This window comes from Oncorhynchus kisutch, linkage group LG13, assembly GCF_002021735.2.
Source record: "Oncorhynchus kisutch isolate 150728-3 linkage group LG13, Okis_V2, whole genome shotgun sequence".
NCBI classification, from domain to species: domain Eukaryota; kingdom Metazoa; phylum Chordata; class Actinopteri; order Salmoniformes; family Salmonidae; genus Oncorhynchus; species Oncorhynchus kisutch.
The window spans coordinates 9,952,122-9,965,952 of NC_034186.2; the positions used below are offsets into that span (position 1 = coordinate 9,952,122).

The following is a 13,831-nucleotide window of genomic DNA, read 5'->3' on the forward strand; positions in this document are numbered from 1 at the left end:
TTTGTAAAGAGGTCATTTCTAGAGGATCTGTTTTCTTACCAATACACTTTAATATTCCAGACCATGTTCCCTCAGTACATGTGGCTTCACCCCACCAACCCCCGGTAGAGGGTTTGAACCCTACATTGCAGGAAGAGTATATTTTGCTATTCCTGGGATCAACATTCCTCACATTTGACTGAACTATGAATCCATTCATCACAGTTGGGTTGATACATGCTCCCTCTATTTCTGGGGGAAACATTGGCAGGAAACATTACAGAACGCATTGTGACACGTCGTTCAGTTAACAGCGCACTTAGAGGACCTGTTCTACAAAACATTACCATATCATTACATTTTGGCCAAGCTGTCAGTTTGATAAAAGCACTGAACAGAGCAATATCTGGAGAAGCAAAGTGAGTGAACGTTCATGTCATTACCAATTCCACACCAAATCCTCAAATAGGGAATAAAACAGGCTAAACTCTGATGCTTGATCTTTCCAGTAAACTTTAAACCTTCTGGATCAGTGGCTTGACTCTTATTCTCAGAGTTTTAGATGATTGAAATGTAAATGTCATCCTACCTTTACAGCCAAGTGTCTTGGTCCAGCCATTTGTAGTACAGGTAGCAGTAGGTCTGGTAGTACTGTCCAATAGTTCATAATTACACTCATAAGTGAGCAGATCATTGAATTTGTATATTGTTTTCGGGTCTTTAATCACAGCATTTAGGATATCTGGCTTGTCACATGTAATCTCTGAAAGACAAACAATGTAATTCTGATGCAGTCCAAACTAACATTGGAGCACAAGGTAATTAAACCACAGTGATATTCAAAGATGGCTTCCTTCAAAAACTGCACCTTCACAGAGTGGTTCTGGAGTCCAGGAGCCATCACTTGTGCATGTGGCAACACCCCGGGCATTTGTGTTTTTATATCCGGTTCTACAGTTGTAATGCTGAGTTCCTCTCAATTGACCCCGCTGCCAGCGGGAGGGAGATATCACAAGAGGGTCATGTGGATCACCACATGTTATCCCTACAATGATAGAGATGTTTAGTGTCAGCATGAATCAAACCTGTACAGTAATACACAGTGATTCACCTGTGTAAACCCCAATACACTCTCAATATATCATACTGCAATATACTCTCTAGTATGAACATACGTTCACAATCTGTTGTGGAAGATGACCACTTTCCGTCCTCTTTGCATGTTATTGTATTTTCAGTATGACTTGAGAAAAAGTTCCAGAATCCTGAGTCACAGGTCACCGTTACACGTTCATCAGGCAAGAACATATTTCTGTCAGCAGGTGTGTAACTGGTTCCTCTTGTTGGTGGAAATGATAACTTACATCTCACTTCTGCATTTTGGAGACAAAAACATAAAACATTATGTCAGTAGTTTGCAATAATATGTCAAAAATATTTTTAAAAATCTACTTAAAGTTAAAGACATGAGTTACCCAGGAGACTTAAAATGTCAAGTTGCATTCACTTGATTCCTGAGATGATCAGATTCCTACCTTCACACGCTGGTGTTGGACTCCAGTTGGCACTGTTGACCATTTTAGTGCATTTAGGGACTCTTTCCTGAGACTTAACATACTTTGTGTCACAGCTGTATCTCAGTGTGTCATCTTCATCGTAATCTTCCTTAGGGGGCCCGCTCACTGCACCGTTAGCTATGTCTGGAGCGTAACATTTAATCACTGTGAATTGAATAAGCACAGAATTAAACAGATGATTGGTCATCATGATTAGAAACAGCAATGTGTGACAGTACGAGTTGTTGAAGGGAATATGATACAATCATTGTTTTAATATTACACTTTTGAGTTGATGACCGTCATTCAAATCTGGATTTTTAAAAACACTACATATAATCACTGATCATTCTATATGGTCATTATTAACTATTCCCCAGTATGGGATCGTTGCCATTTTGTATTGTATGCTAGGGGGACGTTACTCTGTGTGACAATGTAATAGTGCCTGGTGGTGCACACTACAGTATGTGGACACCTGCTCGTCCAACATTAATACATGGGTATTAATATGGAGATGTCCCCCCTTTGCTGCTATAACAGCCTCCACTCTTCTGGGAAGGCTTTCCACTAGATGTTGGAACATTGCTGCGGGGACTTGATTCCATTCAGCCACAAGAGCATTAGAGAGGTCGAGCACTTTTGTTGGGCAATTAGGGCTGGCTTGCAGTCGGCATTCCAATTAATCCCAAAGGTGTTTGATTGTGTTGAGGTCAGGGCTCTGTGCAGGCCAGTCAAGTTCTTCCACGCCAATCTCGACAAACCATTTCTATATGTACCTCACTTTGTCCAAGTGGGCATTGTCATGCTGAAACAGGAAAGGGCCTTCCCCAAAATGTTGCCACCAAGTTGGAAGTACAGAATAGTCTAGAATGTCATTGTATGCTGTAGCGTTAAGATTTCCCTTCACTGGAACTAAGGGGCCTAACCCAAACCATGAAAAACTGTCCCGGACCATTATTCCACGTCCACCAAACTTTACCGTTTGCACTATGCATTCATTGGGGCAGGTAGTGTTCTCCTGGCATTCGCCAAACCCAGATTTGTCCGTCGGACTGTCAGATGGTGAAGTGTGATTGATCACTCCAGAGAACGCGTTTCCACTGCTCCAGAGTCCAATGGCGATGAGCTTTACACCACTCCAGCCGACGCTTGACATTGCACATGGTGATCTTAGGCTTGTGTGCGGCTGCTCAGCCATGGAAACCCATTTCATGAAGCTGCCGATGGACAGTTATTGTGCTGACATTGTTTCCAGAGGCAGTTTGGAACTCGGTAGTGTAGTTGCAACTGAGGACCACTTCTCAATAAAAGCACTTACAGTTGACTGGGGCAGCTTTAGCGGGGCAGAAATTTGACAAACTGACCTGTTGGAGGCAATCTATGACGGTGCCATGTTGAAAGTCACTAAGCTCTTCAGTAAGGCCATTCTACTGGCAATGTTTGTCTATGGAGATTGCATGGCGGTGTGACCTATTTTATACACCTGTCAGCATCTGATGTGGCTGAAATAATCCACTAATTTGAAGCGGTGTCCACATACATTTGTATAGTGTATCTTTACCTACAGTAACCTCAGTTTACCTTCACATGTTGGGACTGTGCTGCTCCATTCTCCTTTATCGTTGCAGTCAATTTCAGACGATCCTTTGAGTACCATGTGATTTGATTGGCACTCAAACTGGATCACATTTCCATAAGTTGCATCCTCACTGTTTCCGATGACCACAACGTTGTCGTTGGCTTGAATCACTGGGCATTTCAATGCTGTGAAAAACACACCACATGGAGAATACATACAGTGCCTTGCAAAAGTATTTATCCCCCTTGGCGTTTTTCCTATTTTGTTGCATTACAGCCCGGAATTTAAATAGATTTTTTGGGGGATTTCATGTAATAGACATACACAAAATAGTCCAAATTGGTGAAGTAAAATGAAAAGAATTACATTTTTCAAAAAATTAAAAACGGAGAAGTGGTGCGGGCAATTACCTTCAGAAGTCACACAATTAGTTGAATAAAGTCCACCTGTGTGCAATCTAAGTGTCACATGATCTCTGTATATATATATAAATCTGTTCTGAAAGTCCCCAGAGTCTGCAACACCACTAAGCACCACCAAGCAAGCGGCACCATGGAGCTCTCCAAACAGGTCGGTGACAAAGTTGTGGAGAAGTACAGATCAGGGTTGGGTTATACAAAAAATATCAGAAACTTTGAACATCCCACGGAGCACCATTAAATCCATTATTTAAAACTCACAGACTAGGCAAGGAGGGCATTAATCAGAGAGGCAACAAAGAGACCTAAGATAACCCTGAAGGAGCTGCAAAGCTCCACAGCGGAGATTGGAGTATAAGTCCATAGGACCATTTAAAGTAGTACACTCCACAGAGCTGGGCTTTACGGAAGAGTGGCCAGAAAATAGCAATTGCTTAAAGAAAATAATAAGCAAACGCGTTTGGTGTTCGCCAAAAGGCATGTGGGAGACTCCCCAAACATATGGAAAAAGGTACTCTGGTCAGATGAGACACAAATCTAGCTTTTTGACCATCAAGGAAAACTATGTCTGGTGCAAACCCAACAGCTCTCATCACCCTGAGAACACGCTGTCACGCCTTGGTCTTAGTATTTTGTGTTTTCTTTAATTATTTGGTCAGGCCAGGGTGTGACATGGGTTATTGTGGTGTGTTTTTGTCTTAGGGGTTTTGTGGGGTGTCTACGTAGTCTATGGCTGCCTGAGGCGGTTCTCAATCAGAGTCAGGTGATTATCGTTGTCTCTGATTGGGAACCATATTTAGGCAGCCATATTCTGTGAGTGTTTTCGTGGGTGATTGTTCCTGTCTTTGTGTTTGCACCAGATAGGGCTGTTTCGGTTTTCATTATTTCATTTTGTTAGTTTTGTAGTTTCTGTATGTATAGGTTTTCCTTCATTAAAATATATCATGAATCATCATCATCACGCTGCATTTTGGTCCGATCCTTGTTCTACCTCTTCGTCAGAGGAGGAGATAGAAGAGAGCCGTTACACAATCACCCACCACACCCGGACCAAGTGGCATGGTAACAGGCAACAGCGGCAGCAGGAGCAGCGCGACAAGAATTTCTGGACTTGGGAGGAAATCCTCGACGGGAGAGGACCCTGGGCTAAACCAGGGGAGTGTAGCCGCACCAAGGTGCAGCGAGAGAGGGACTGGACATGGGAGGACGAACTGGATGGTGAAGGACCTTGGGCTCAGCCTGGAGAATATCGCCGCCCCAAGTAAGAACTGGAGGCGAAGAAAGCGGAGAGGCGCTGGTATGAGGAGGCAGCACGGCGACGCGGATGGAAGCCTGAGAGTCGGCCCCAAAAATGTATTGGGGGGGGGCTCACAGGGAGTATGGCTATGCCAGGTAGGAGACCTGCGCAAACTCCCTGTGCTTACCGGGGGGCTAGAGAGACTGGGCAGGTACCGTGTTATGCTATGGAGTGCACAGTGTTTCCAGTGCGGGTGCATAGCCCGGTGCGGTTCATACCAGCTCTTCGTATTGGCCGAGCTAGAGTGGGCATCGAGCCAGGTAAGGTTGGGCAGGCTTGGTGCTCAAGAGCTCCAGTGCGCCTGCACGGTCCGGTCTATCCAGAGCCACCTCTACACACCAGTCCTCCGGTGGCAGCTCCCCGCACCAGGCTTCCTGTGCGTGTTCTCTATCCAGTTCCACCAGTGCCAGCACCACGCATCAGGTCTACAGTGCGCCTCGCCTCTCCAGCGCTGCCGGAGTCTCCTGCCTGTTCAGCGCAGCCTGAGCTGCCAGTCTGCATGGAGCAGCCAGAGCTGCCAGTCTGTATGGAGCAGCCAGAGCTGCCAGGCTGCATGGAGCAGCCAGAGCTGCCAGTCTGCATGGAGCAGCCAGAGCTGCCAGGTTGCATGGAGCAGCCAGAGCTGCCAGTCTGCATGGAGCAGCCAGAGCTGCCAGGTTGCATGGAGCAGCCAGAGCTGCCAGTCTGCATAGAGCTGCCAGTCTGCATAGAGCAGCCAGAGCTGCCAGTCTGCATGGAGCTGCCAGTCTGCATAGTGCAGCCAGAGCTGCCAGTCTGCATGGAGCTGCCAGTCTGCATAGAGCAGCCAGAGCTGCCAGTCTGCATGGAGCAGCCAGAGCTGCCAGTCTGCATGGAGCAGCCAGAGCTGCCAGTCTGCATGGAGCAGCCAGAGCTGCCAGGTTGCATGGAGCAGCCAGAGCTGCCAGTCTGCATGGAGCAGCCAGAGCTGCCAGGTTGCATGGAGCAGCCAGAGCTGCCAGTCTGCATAGAGCTGCCAGTCTGCATAGAGCAGCCAGAGCTGCCAGTCTGCATGGAGCTGCCAGTCTGCATAGTGCAGCCAGAGCTGCCAGTCTGCATGGAGCTGCCAGTCTGCATAGAGCAGCCAGAGCTGCCAGTCTGCATGGAGCAGCCAGAGCTGCCAGTCTGCATGGAGCAGCCAGAGCTGCCAGTCTGCATGGAGCAGCCAGAGCAGCTAGATCCGCCAGTCAGCCAGACTCTTCCAGATCTGCTAGTCAACCAGACCCTTCCAGATCTGCCAGTCAACCAGACTCTTCCAGATCTGCCAGTCAACCAGACTCTTCCAGATCAGACTCTTCCAGATCTGCCAGTCAACCAGACTCTTCCAGATCTGCCAGTCAACCAGACTCTTCCAGATCTGCCAGTCAACCAGACTCTTCCAGATCTGCCAGTCAACCAGACTCTTCCAGATCTGCCAGTCAACCAGACTCTTCCAGATCTGCCAGTCAACCAGACTCTTCCAGATCAGACTCTTCCAGATCTGCCAGTCAACCAGACTCTTCCAGATCTGCCAGTCAACCAGACTCTTCCAGATCTGCCAGTCAACCAGACTCTTCCAGATCTGCCAGTCAACCAGACTCTTCCAGATCTGCCAGTCAACCAGACTCTTCCAGATCTGCCAGTCAACCAGACTCTTCCAGATCTGCCAGTCAACCAGACTCTTCCAGATCTGCCAGTCAACCAGACTCTTCCAGATCTGCCAGTCAACCAGACTCTTCCAGATCTGCCAGTCAACCAGACTCTTCCAGATCCGCCAGCCAGCCAGGATCTGCCAAAGCCAACTACCTGCCTGAACTTCCTCTCAGTGCTGGGCTTCCTCTCAGTGCTGGGCTTCCCCTCAGTGCTGGGCTTCCCCTCAGTGCTGGGCTTCCCCTCAGTCCCGAGCTGCCTCAGTCCCGAGCTGCCCCTCAGTCCCGAGCTGCCCCTCAGTCCCGAGCTGCCCCTCAGTCACGAGCTGCCCCTCAGTCACGAGCTGCCCCTCAGTCCAGTGGGGTTCTGGGTGAGGACTATTAGGCCATGGTCGGCGGCGAGGGTGGATTATCCCAGGACGCGAGGGGGAGGAACTATGACATTTATGGAGTGGGGTCCACGTCCCGAGCCAGAGCCGCCACCATGGACAGACGCCCACCCGGACCCTCCCTATGGTTTTGAGGTGCGTCCGGGAGTCCGCACCTTGGGGGGGGGGGGGGGGGGGTTCTGTCACGCCTTGGTCTTAGTATTTTGTGTTTTCTTTAATTAATTGGTCAGGCCAGGGTGTGACATGGGTTTGTGTGGTGTGTTTTTGTCTTAGGAGTTTTGTGGGGTGTCTACGTAGTCTATGGCTGCCTGAGGCTGTTCTCAATCAGAGTCAGGTGATTATCGTTGTCTCTGATTGGGAACCATATTTAGGCAGCCATATTCTGTGAGTGTTTTCGTGGGTGATTGTTCCTGTCTTTGTGTTTGCACCAGATAGGGCTGTTTCGGTTTTCATTATTTCATTTAGTTAGTTTTGTAGTTTCTGTATGTATAGGTTTTCCTTCATTAAAATATATCATGAATCATCATCATCACGCTGCATTTTGGTCCGATCCTTGTTCTACCTCTTCGTCAGAGGAGGAGATAGAAGAGAGCCGTTACACACGCATTATGCTGTGGGGATGTTTTTCATCGGCAGGGACTGGGAAATGGGTCAGAATTGAAGGAATGATGGATGGTATTTGGTATGCTATTAGGATCCCCATTCGTTGTTGCAAAAGCAGCAGCTACTCTTCCTGGGGTTCCACACAGAACATGACGTAATACATTCACATTAAGAACAAGAACAAGAACAGCTCAAGGACAGAACTACATACAGTTAAAGGCACAGCCTACACATCAATACATACACTCAAACTATCTAGGTCAAATAGGGGAGAGGCGTTGTGCCGCGAGGTGTTGCTTTATCTGTTGTTTGAAACCAGGTTTGCTGTTTATTTGAGCAATATGAGATGGAAGGAAGTTCTATGCAATAAGGGCTCTATATAATACTGTAAGTTTTCTAGAATTTGTTCTGGATTTGGGGACTGCGAAAAGATCCCTGGTGGCATGTCTGGTGGGATAAGTGTGTGTGTCAGAGCTGTGTGTAAGTTGACTATGCAATCAATTTGGGATTTTCAATACATGAATGTTTCTTGTAAAAAGAAGAAGTGATGCAGTCAGTTTCTCCTCAACTCTTAGCCAAGAGAGACTGACATGAATAATTTTATATCAGCCCTCTGATTACAATTAAGATTTAAGTTCTGTTTGTCTTATTTCTTGTTTGGTTCACAATAAAACATATTTTGCATCTTCAAAGTGGTAGGCATGTTGTGTAAATCAAATGATTCAAACCCCCCCAAAATCTATTTTAATTTCAGGGTGTAAGGCAAAAAAAAATAGGAAAAATGCCAAGGGGGTGAATACTTCTGCAAGCCACTGTAATTAGCATATAGGATCCAGCCACTGGCAGTGGAATCAACGATGTTGTAGATTTCATTACACTGCACATTTCTTTCTTACCCAGAAAATGCTTAAATATAATTTGTCTTGTATCAAGATATTCTGGCTTTGTTATGTTGGTTAAATTATACATTATTACCTGCCAATGCACTAAGATACTTGTGTTGGGAAGACCCTTAATCAACTCAAAAGTCATTTTGATTACATTATCAAGATAAAAAGTCTGTTATACAATGTAGGCTGAGTCTATGTTCTTGACAGAATATATCACTTCTTACCTTCACATATAGGGAGTGCGCTGTCCCAGCCTTGTTCCACGCAGGTCCGATGTCTGGACCTGGTCACCATTTGGTAACTGAGACAAGTTGGAGAACAGGCATTTAATGGTTTGTTATACTTTAAGAATGATAATTTACAGTAGAAGCAGTAGCGGCATTAATAATAGCACTATTACTAACAGCAGTAGCAGCAGTAGTAATAGTAGTAGCAGTAGCAGAATTAATAGTAGCAACATTAGTAGCAGCGGCATTAATAGTAGCAATATTAGTAGCAGCAGTGGTAATAGTAGCAGCAGCAGTAGTAGCAGTAGCAGCATTCATAGTAGCAATATTAGTAGCAGCAGTAGTAGCAGTATGAATAGTAGCAATATTAGTATCAGCAGTAGTAAGAGTAGAAGCAGCAGTAGTAGCAGTAGCATCATTAATAGTAGCAATATTAGTAGCAGCAGTAGTAATAGTAGCAGCAGCATTTGTAGCAGTAGCAGCAGTAATAGTAGCAATACTAGTAGCAGTAGCAGCATTGAGTAGCAATATTAGAAGCAGCAGTAGTAATAGTAGTAGCAGCAGTAGTAGCGTTGTTAATAGTAGCAATATTAGTAGCAGCAGCATTAATAGTAGCAATAATAGTAGAAGCAGTAGTAATAGTAGTAGCATTAACAGTAGCAATATTAGTAGCAGTAGTAGCAGTAGCAGTAATAGTAGCAATATTAGTAGCAGTAGCAGCAGTAGCAGCATTGAGTAGCAATATTAGAAGCAGCAGTAGTAATAGTAGTAGCAGCAGTAGTAGCATTATTAACAGTAGCAATATTAGTAGCAGCAGTAGTAATATTAGGAGAAGCAGTAGTAATATTAGTAGCATCAGTAGTAATAGTAGCAGCATTAATAGTAGTAATAGTAGTAGCATCAATAGTAATATTAGTAGCAGCGGTAGTAATAGTAGCCGCAGTAGTAATATTAGTAGCATCAGTGGTAATAGTAGCAGCAGTAGCAGCATTAATAGTAGCAATATTAGTAGCAGGCAGTAGTAATAGTAGCAGCAGCAGTAGTAGCAGCATTAATAGTAGCAGTAGTAACAGTAGCAATATTAGTAGAAGCAGTAGTAATAGCATAAGCAGCAGTAGTAGCAGCATTAATAGTAGCAATATTAGTAGAAGCAGTAGTAGTAGTAGTAGCAGCAGTAGTAGCAGCAAACAGTAGCAATATTAGTAGCAACAGTAGTAATATTAGTAGCAGCAATAGCAAAAGTAGCAGCAGTAGCAGCATTAATAGTAGCAACATTAGTAGCAGCAGCATTAATAGTAGCAATATTAGTAGCAGCAGCATTAATAGTAGCAATATTAGTAGCAGCAGTAGTAATCGTAGTAGCAGTAGTAGCAGCATTAACAGTAGCAATATTAGTAGCAACAAGTAATATTAGTAGCAGCAGTAGCAAAAGTAGCAGCAGTAGCAATAGTAGCAGCAGTAGCAATAGTAGCAACATTAGTAGCAGCAGCATTAATAGTAGCAATATTAGTTGAAGCAGTAGCAATAGCAGCAGTAGCAGCAGTAGTAGCAGCATTAACAGTAGCAATATTAGTAGCAACAGTAGTAATATTAGGAGCAGCAGTAGCAATAGTAGCAGCATTAATAGTAGCAGCATTAACAGTAGCAATATTAGTAGCAACAGTAGTAATATTAGTAGCAGCAGTAGCCAAAGTAGCAGCAGTAGTAATCGTAGTAGCAGCAGTAGTATCAGTATTAATAGTAGCAATATTAGTAGAAGCAGTAGCAATAGTAGTAGCAGCAGTAGTAGCAGCATTAACAGTAGCAATATTAGTAGCAGGAGTAGTAATATTAGTAGCAGCAGTAGTAGTAATAGTAGCAGTAGCAGCATTCATAGTAGCAATATTAGTAGCAGCAGTAGTAATAGTAGCAGTAGCAGTAGCAGCATTCATAGTAGCAAAATTAGTAGCAGCAGTAGTAATATTAGTAGCAGCAGTAGTAATATTAGTAGCAGCAGTAGTAATAGAAGCAGCAGCAGTTGTAGCAGTAGCAGTTGTAGCAGTAGAAGCATTAATAGTAGCAACATTGGTAGCAGCAGCATTAATAGTAGCAATATTAGTAGCAGCAGTAGTAATAGTAGCAGCAGCAGTAGTAGCAGTAGCAGCATTAAGAGTAGCAATATTAGTAGCAGCAGTAGTAATAGTAGTAGCAGTATTAATAGTAGCAATTTTAGTAGAAGCAGTAGTAATAGTAGTAGTAGCAGCAGTAGTAGCAGCATTAATAGTAGAAGCAGTAGTAGCAGCATTAACAGTAGCATCAGTCGTAATATTAGTAGCAGCAGTAGTAATTGTAGCAGCAGTAGCAGCATTAGTGGTAATAGTAGTAGCAGCAGTAGTAATAGTAGCAGCATTAATAGTAGCAATATTGGTAGCAGCAGTAGTAATAGTAGTAGTAGCAGGAGTAATGGTTGCAGCAGTAGCAATATTAGTAGCAGCAGTAGTAATAGTAGCAGCAGTAGTAGCATTAATAGTATCAATATTAGTAGCATCAGTAGTAATATTATTAGTAGCAGTAGTAGCAATATTGGTAGCAGCAGTAGCAATATTAGTAGCAGCAGTAGCAATATTGGTAGCAGCAGTAGCAATAGTAGCAGCAGTAGTAATAGTAGCAGCAGTAGCAATAGTAGTAGCAGCAGTAGTAATTTTAGTAGCAGCAATAGCAATAGTAGCAGCAGTAGCAATATTAGTAGCAGCAGTAATATTAGTAGCAGCAGTAGCAATAGTAGCAATAGTAGCAGCAGTAGTAATAGTAGTATCAGCAGTAGTAATAGTAGTATCAGCAGTAGTAATAGTAGTATCAGCAGTAGTAATAGTAGTAGCAGCAGTAGTAATAGTAGTAGCAGCAGTAGTAATAGTAGTAGCAGCAGTAGTAATAGTAGTAGCAGCAGTAGTAATATTAGTAGCAGCAGTAGTAATATTAGTAGCAGCAGCAGTAATATTAGTAGCAGCAGCAGTAATATTAGTGGCAGTAGCAGCATTAATAGTAGTTATATTAGTAGCAGCGGTAGCAGTCTCAGCCTCCATTATCAATGCTGCAATAGTCTATGTGTCAAGGGGTTAGGGTCAGTTTGATTAATTTCTCCTGTCTTATCTGGTGTCCTGTGTGAACTTGCTGTAAGTATGCTCACTCTAATTCTCGCTATCTAGAGTTTTTCCTAGCCAACGTGTTTCTACATCTGACTTGCTTGCTGTTTGGGGTTTTAGGCTGGGTTTCTGTATAAGCACTTTGAAATCTGCTGATGTTAAAAGGGCTTTATAAAAACACAATATTTGATAGGTAGCAGTCATAGTAGTTTCAGTAGTAGTAGTAGTAGTAGTAGCAGTAGTAGTAACAGTAGTAGTAGATTTAGTAGTAGTAGTAGCAGCAGCAGTAGATGTAGTAATGGTAGTAGTAGTAGTAGCAGCAGTAGTAGTAGCAGTAGTAGAGGTAGTAGTAGCAGTAGTAGTAGTATTAGCAACAGTATCTGCAGTAGTAGTAGTAGTAGCAGTGGTAGCAGTAGCAGCAGTAGTAGTAGTTGTAGTGGTGGTAGTAACAGTAGCAGTAGTAGTAGTAACAGCAGTAGTGGTGGTAGTAGTAGTAGCAGTAGTAGCAGTAGTTGCAGCAGTAGTAGCTGTAGAAACAGTAGTAGTAGCTGTAGTAGTGGTAGTAGCAGTAGTAGTAGCAATTGTAGTAGCAGTAGTTGTAGTAGTAGCAGTAGTAGCTGTAGAAGCAGTAGTAGTAGAGGTAGTAGCAGTAGTAGTAGCAGCAGCAGCAGTAGCAGTAGTAGTAGTAGTAGCAGTAGTATCTGTAGAAGCAGTAGTAGTATATTTAGTAGTAGTAGTAGCAGCAGTAGTATATTTAGTAGTAGTAGTAGCAGCAGTAGTTGTAGCAGCAGTGGTAGTAGTAGTAGCAGTAATTGTAGTAGTAGCAGCAGCAGTAATTGTAGTAGTATATTTAGTAGTAGTAGTATCAGCAGTAGTTGTAGCAGTAGTAGCAGCAGCAGTAGTAGCGGTAGTAGTAGCAGCAGCAGCAGTAGTAGTAGTAGCAGTAATTGTAGTAGTAGCAGCAGCAGTAATTGTAGTAGTATATTTAGTAGTAGTAGTAGTAGCAGCAGTAGTATATTTAGTAGTAGTAGCAGCAGTAGTAGTAGTAGCAGTAGCAGCAGCAGTAGTAGTAGTAGTAGTAGTAGCAGTAGCAGTAGTTGTAGTTGTAGCAGTATTAGTAGAAGTAGTAGTAGTGGTAGCAGCAGCAGTAGTAGTAACAGTAGTAGATGTAGTAGTAGTAGCAGTAGTAGATTTAGTCGTAGTAGTAGCAGTAGTAGATGTAGTAGTAGTAACAGCAGTAGTAGTAGCAATAGCAGCAGTAGTAGTAGCAGTAGCTGTAGTTGTAGTAATAGTAGTAGCAGTAGCAGCAGTAGTGGTATTAGTTGTAGTAGTAGCAGCAGTAGTAGTAGTGGTAGTAGTAGCAGCAGTAGCAGTAGCAGCAGTAGTTATAGTGGTGGTAGTAGTAGTTGTAGTGGTAGTAGTAGTAGTAGCAGTAGCAGCGTTAGTTATAGCGGTGGTAGTAGTAGTAGTAGTAGTAGTAGTAGTAGTAGTAGTAGTAGTAGTAGTAGTAGTAGACGTAGTAGTCGTAGTAGTCATAGTAGTAGTAGAGGTAGTAGTAGCAGCAGTAGTTATAGTGGTGGTAGTAGTAGTAGCAGTAGTAGTTGTAGTTGTAGCAGTAGTAGTAGACATAGTAGTAGCAGTAGCAGCAGTTGCAGCGGTAGTTGTGGTGGTGGTAGTAGTAGTAGTAGTAGCAGTAGTAGTAGCAGCAGTAGTTGTAGTAATAGTATCAGTAGTAGTAGAGGTAGTAGTAGCAGTAGAAACAGAAGTAGCTGTAGAAGCAGCTGTAGAAGCAGTAGTAGTAGTAGTAGTAGAAGGTAGTAGTAGTAGTAGTAGTAGTAGTAGAGGTAGTAGTAGCAGCAGTAGTAGTGGTGGTAGTAGTAGTAGCAGTAGTAGCAGTAGCAGTAGTAGTAGTAGCAGCAGTAGTAGTAGTAGCAGCAGTAGCAGTATTAGTAGACGTAGTAGTGGTAGCAGTAGCAGTGGTAGTAGCAGTAGTAGTAACAGTAGTAGATGGAGTAGTAGTAGTAGTAGCAGTAGTAGATTTAGTAGTAGATTTAGTAGTAGTAACAGCAGTAGTAGTAGCCGTAGCAGCAGTAGTAGTAGCAGTAGCTGTAGCTGTAGTGG

General features: G+C 43.6%; 1 protein-coding gene across 9 annotated transcripts in view; it reads right to left on the reverse strand.

The window, feature by feature from the left end:
* Window positions 1-13,831, reverse strand: part of LOC109902885 (complement factor H) — a 181,300-nt gene that overhangs the window by 154,269 nt on the left and 13,200 nt on the right. For 5 of the 9 annotated variants that reach the window (XR_004202324.1, XM_031785539.1, XM_031785540.1 and 2 more), the window contains 7 exons: window positions 8,586-8,662; window positions 3,120-3,302; window positions 1,515-1,700; window positions 1,155-1,352; window positions 848-1,024; window positions 569-742; window positions 40-231 (listed from right to left, as the gene is read on the reverse strand). Coding sequence is in view for 6 of the 9 variants with exons in the window: in XM_031785539.1 (XP_031641399.1) it covers window positions 40-231; window positions 569-742; window positions 848-1,024; window positions 1,155-1,352; window positions 1,515-1,700; window positions 3,120-3,302; window positions 8,586-8,662 (1,187 nt within the window). In the remaining 3 variants the exon portion in view is untranslated. Of the gene's footprint in view, window positions 1-39; window positions 1,025-1,154; window positions 1,353-1,514; window positions 1,701-3,119; window positions 3,303-8,585; window positions 8,663-13,831 lie in introns of all 9 variants that reach the window. The other 4 variants (XR_004202325.1, XR_004202326.1, XM_031785544.1 and 1 more) reach the window with 4 other exon arrangements.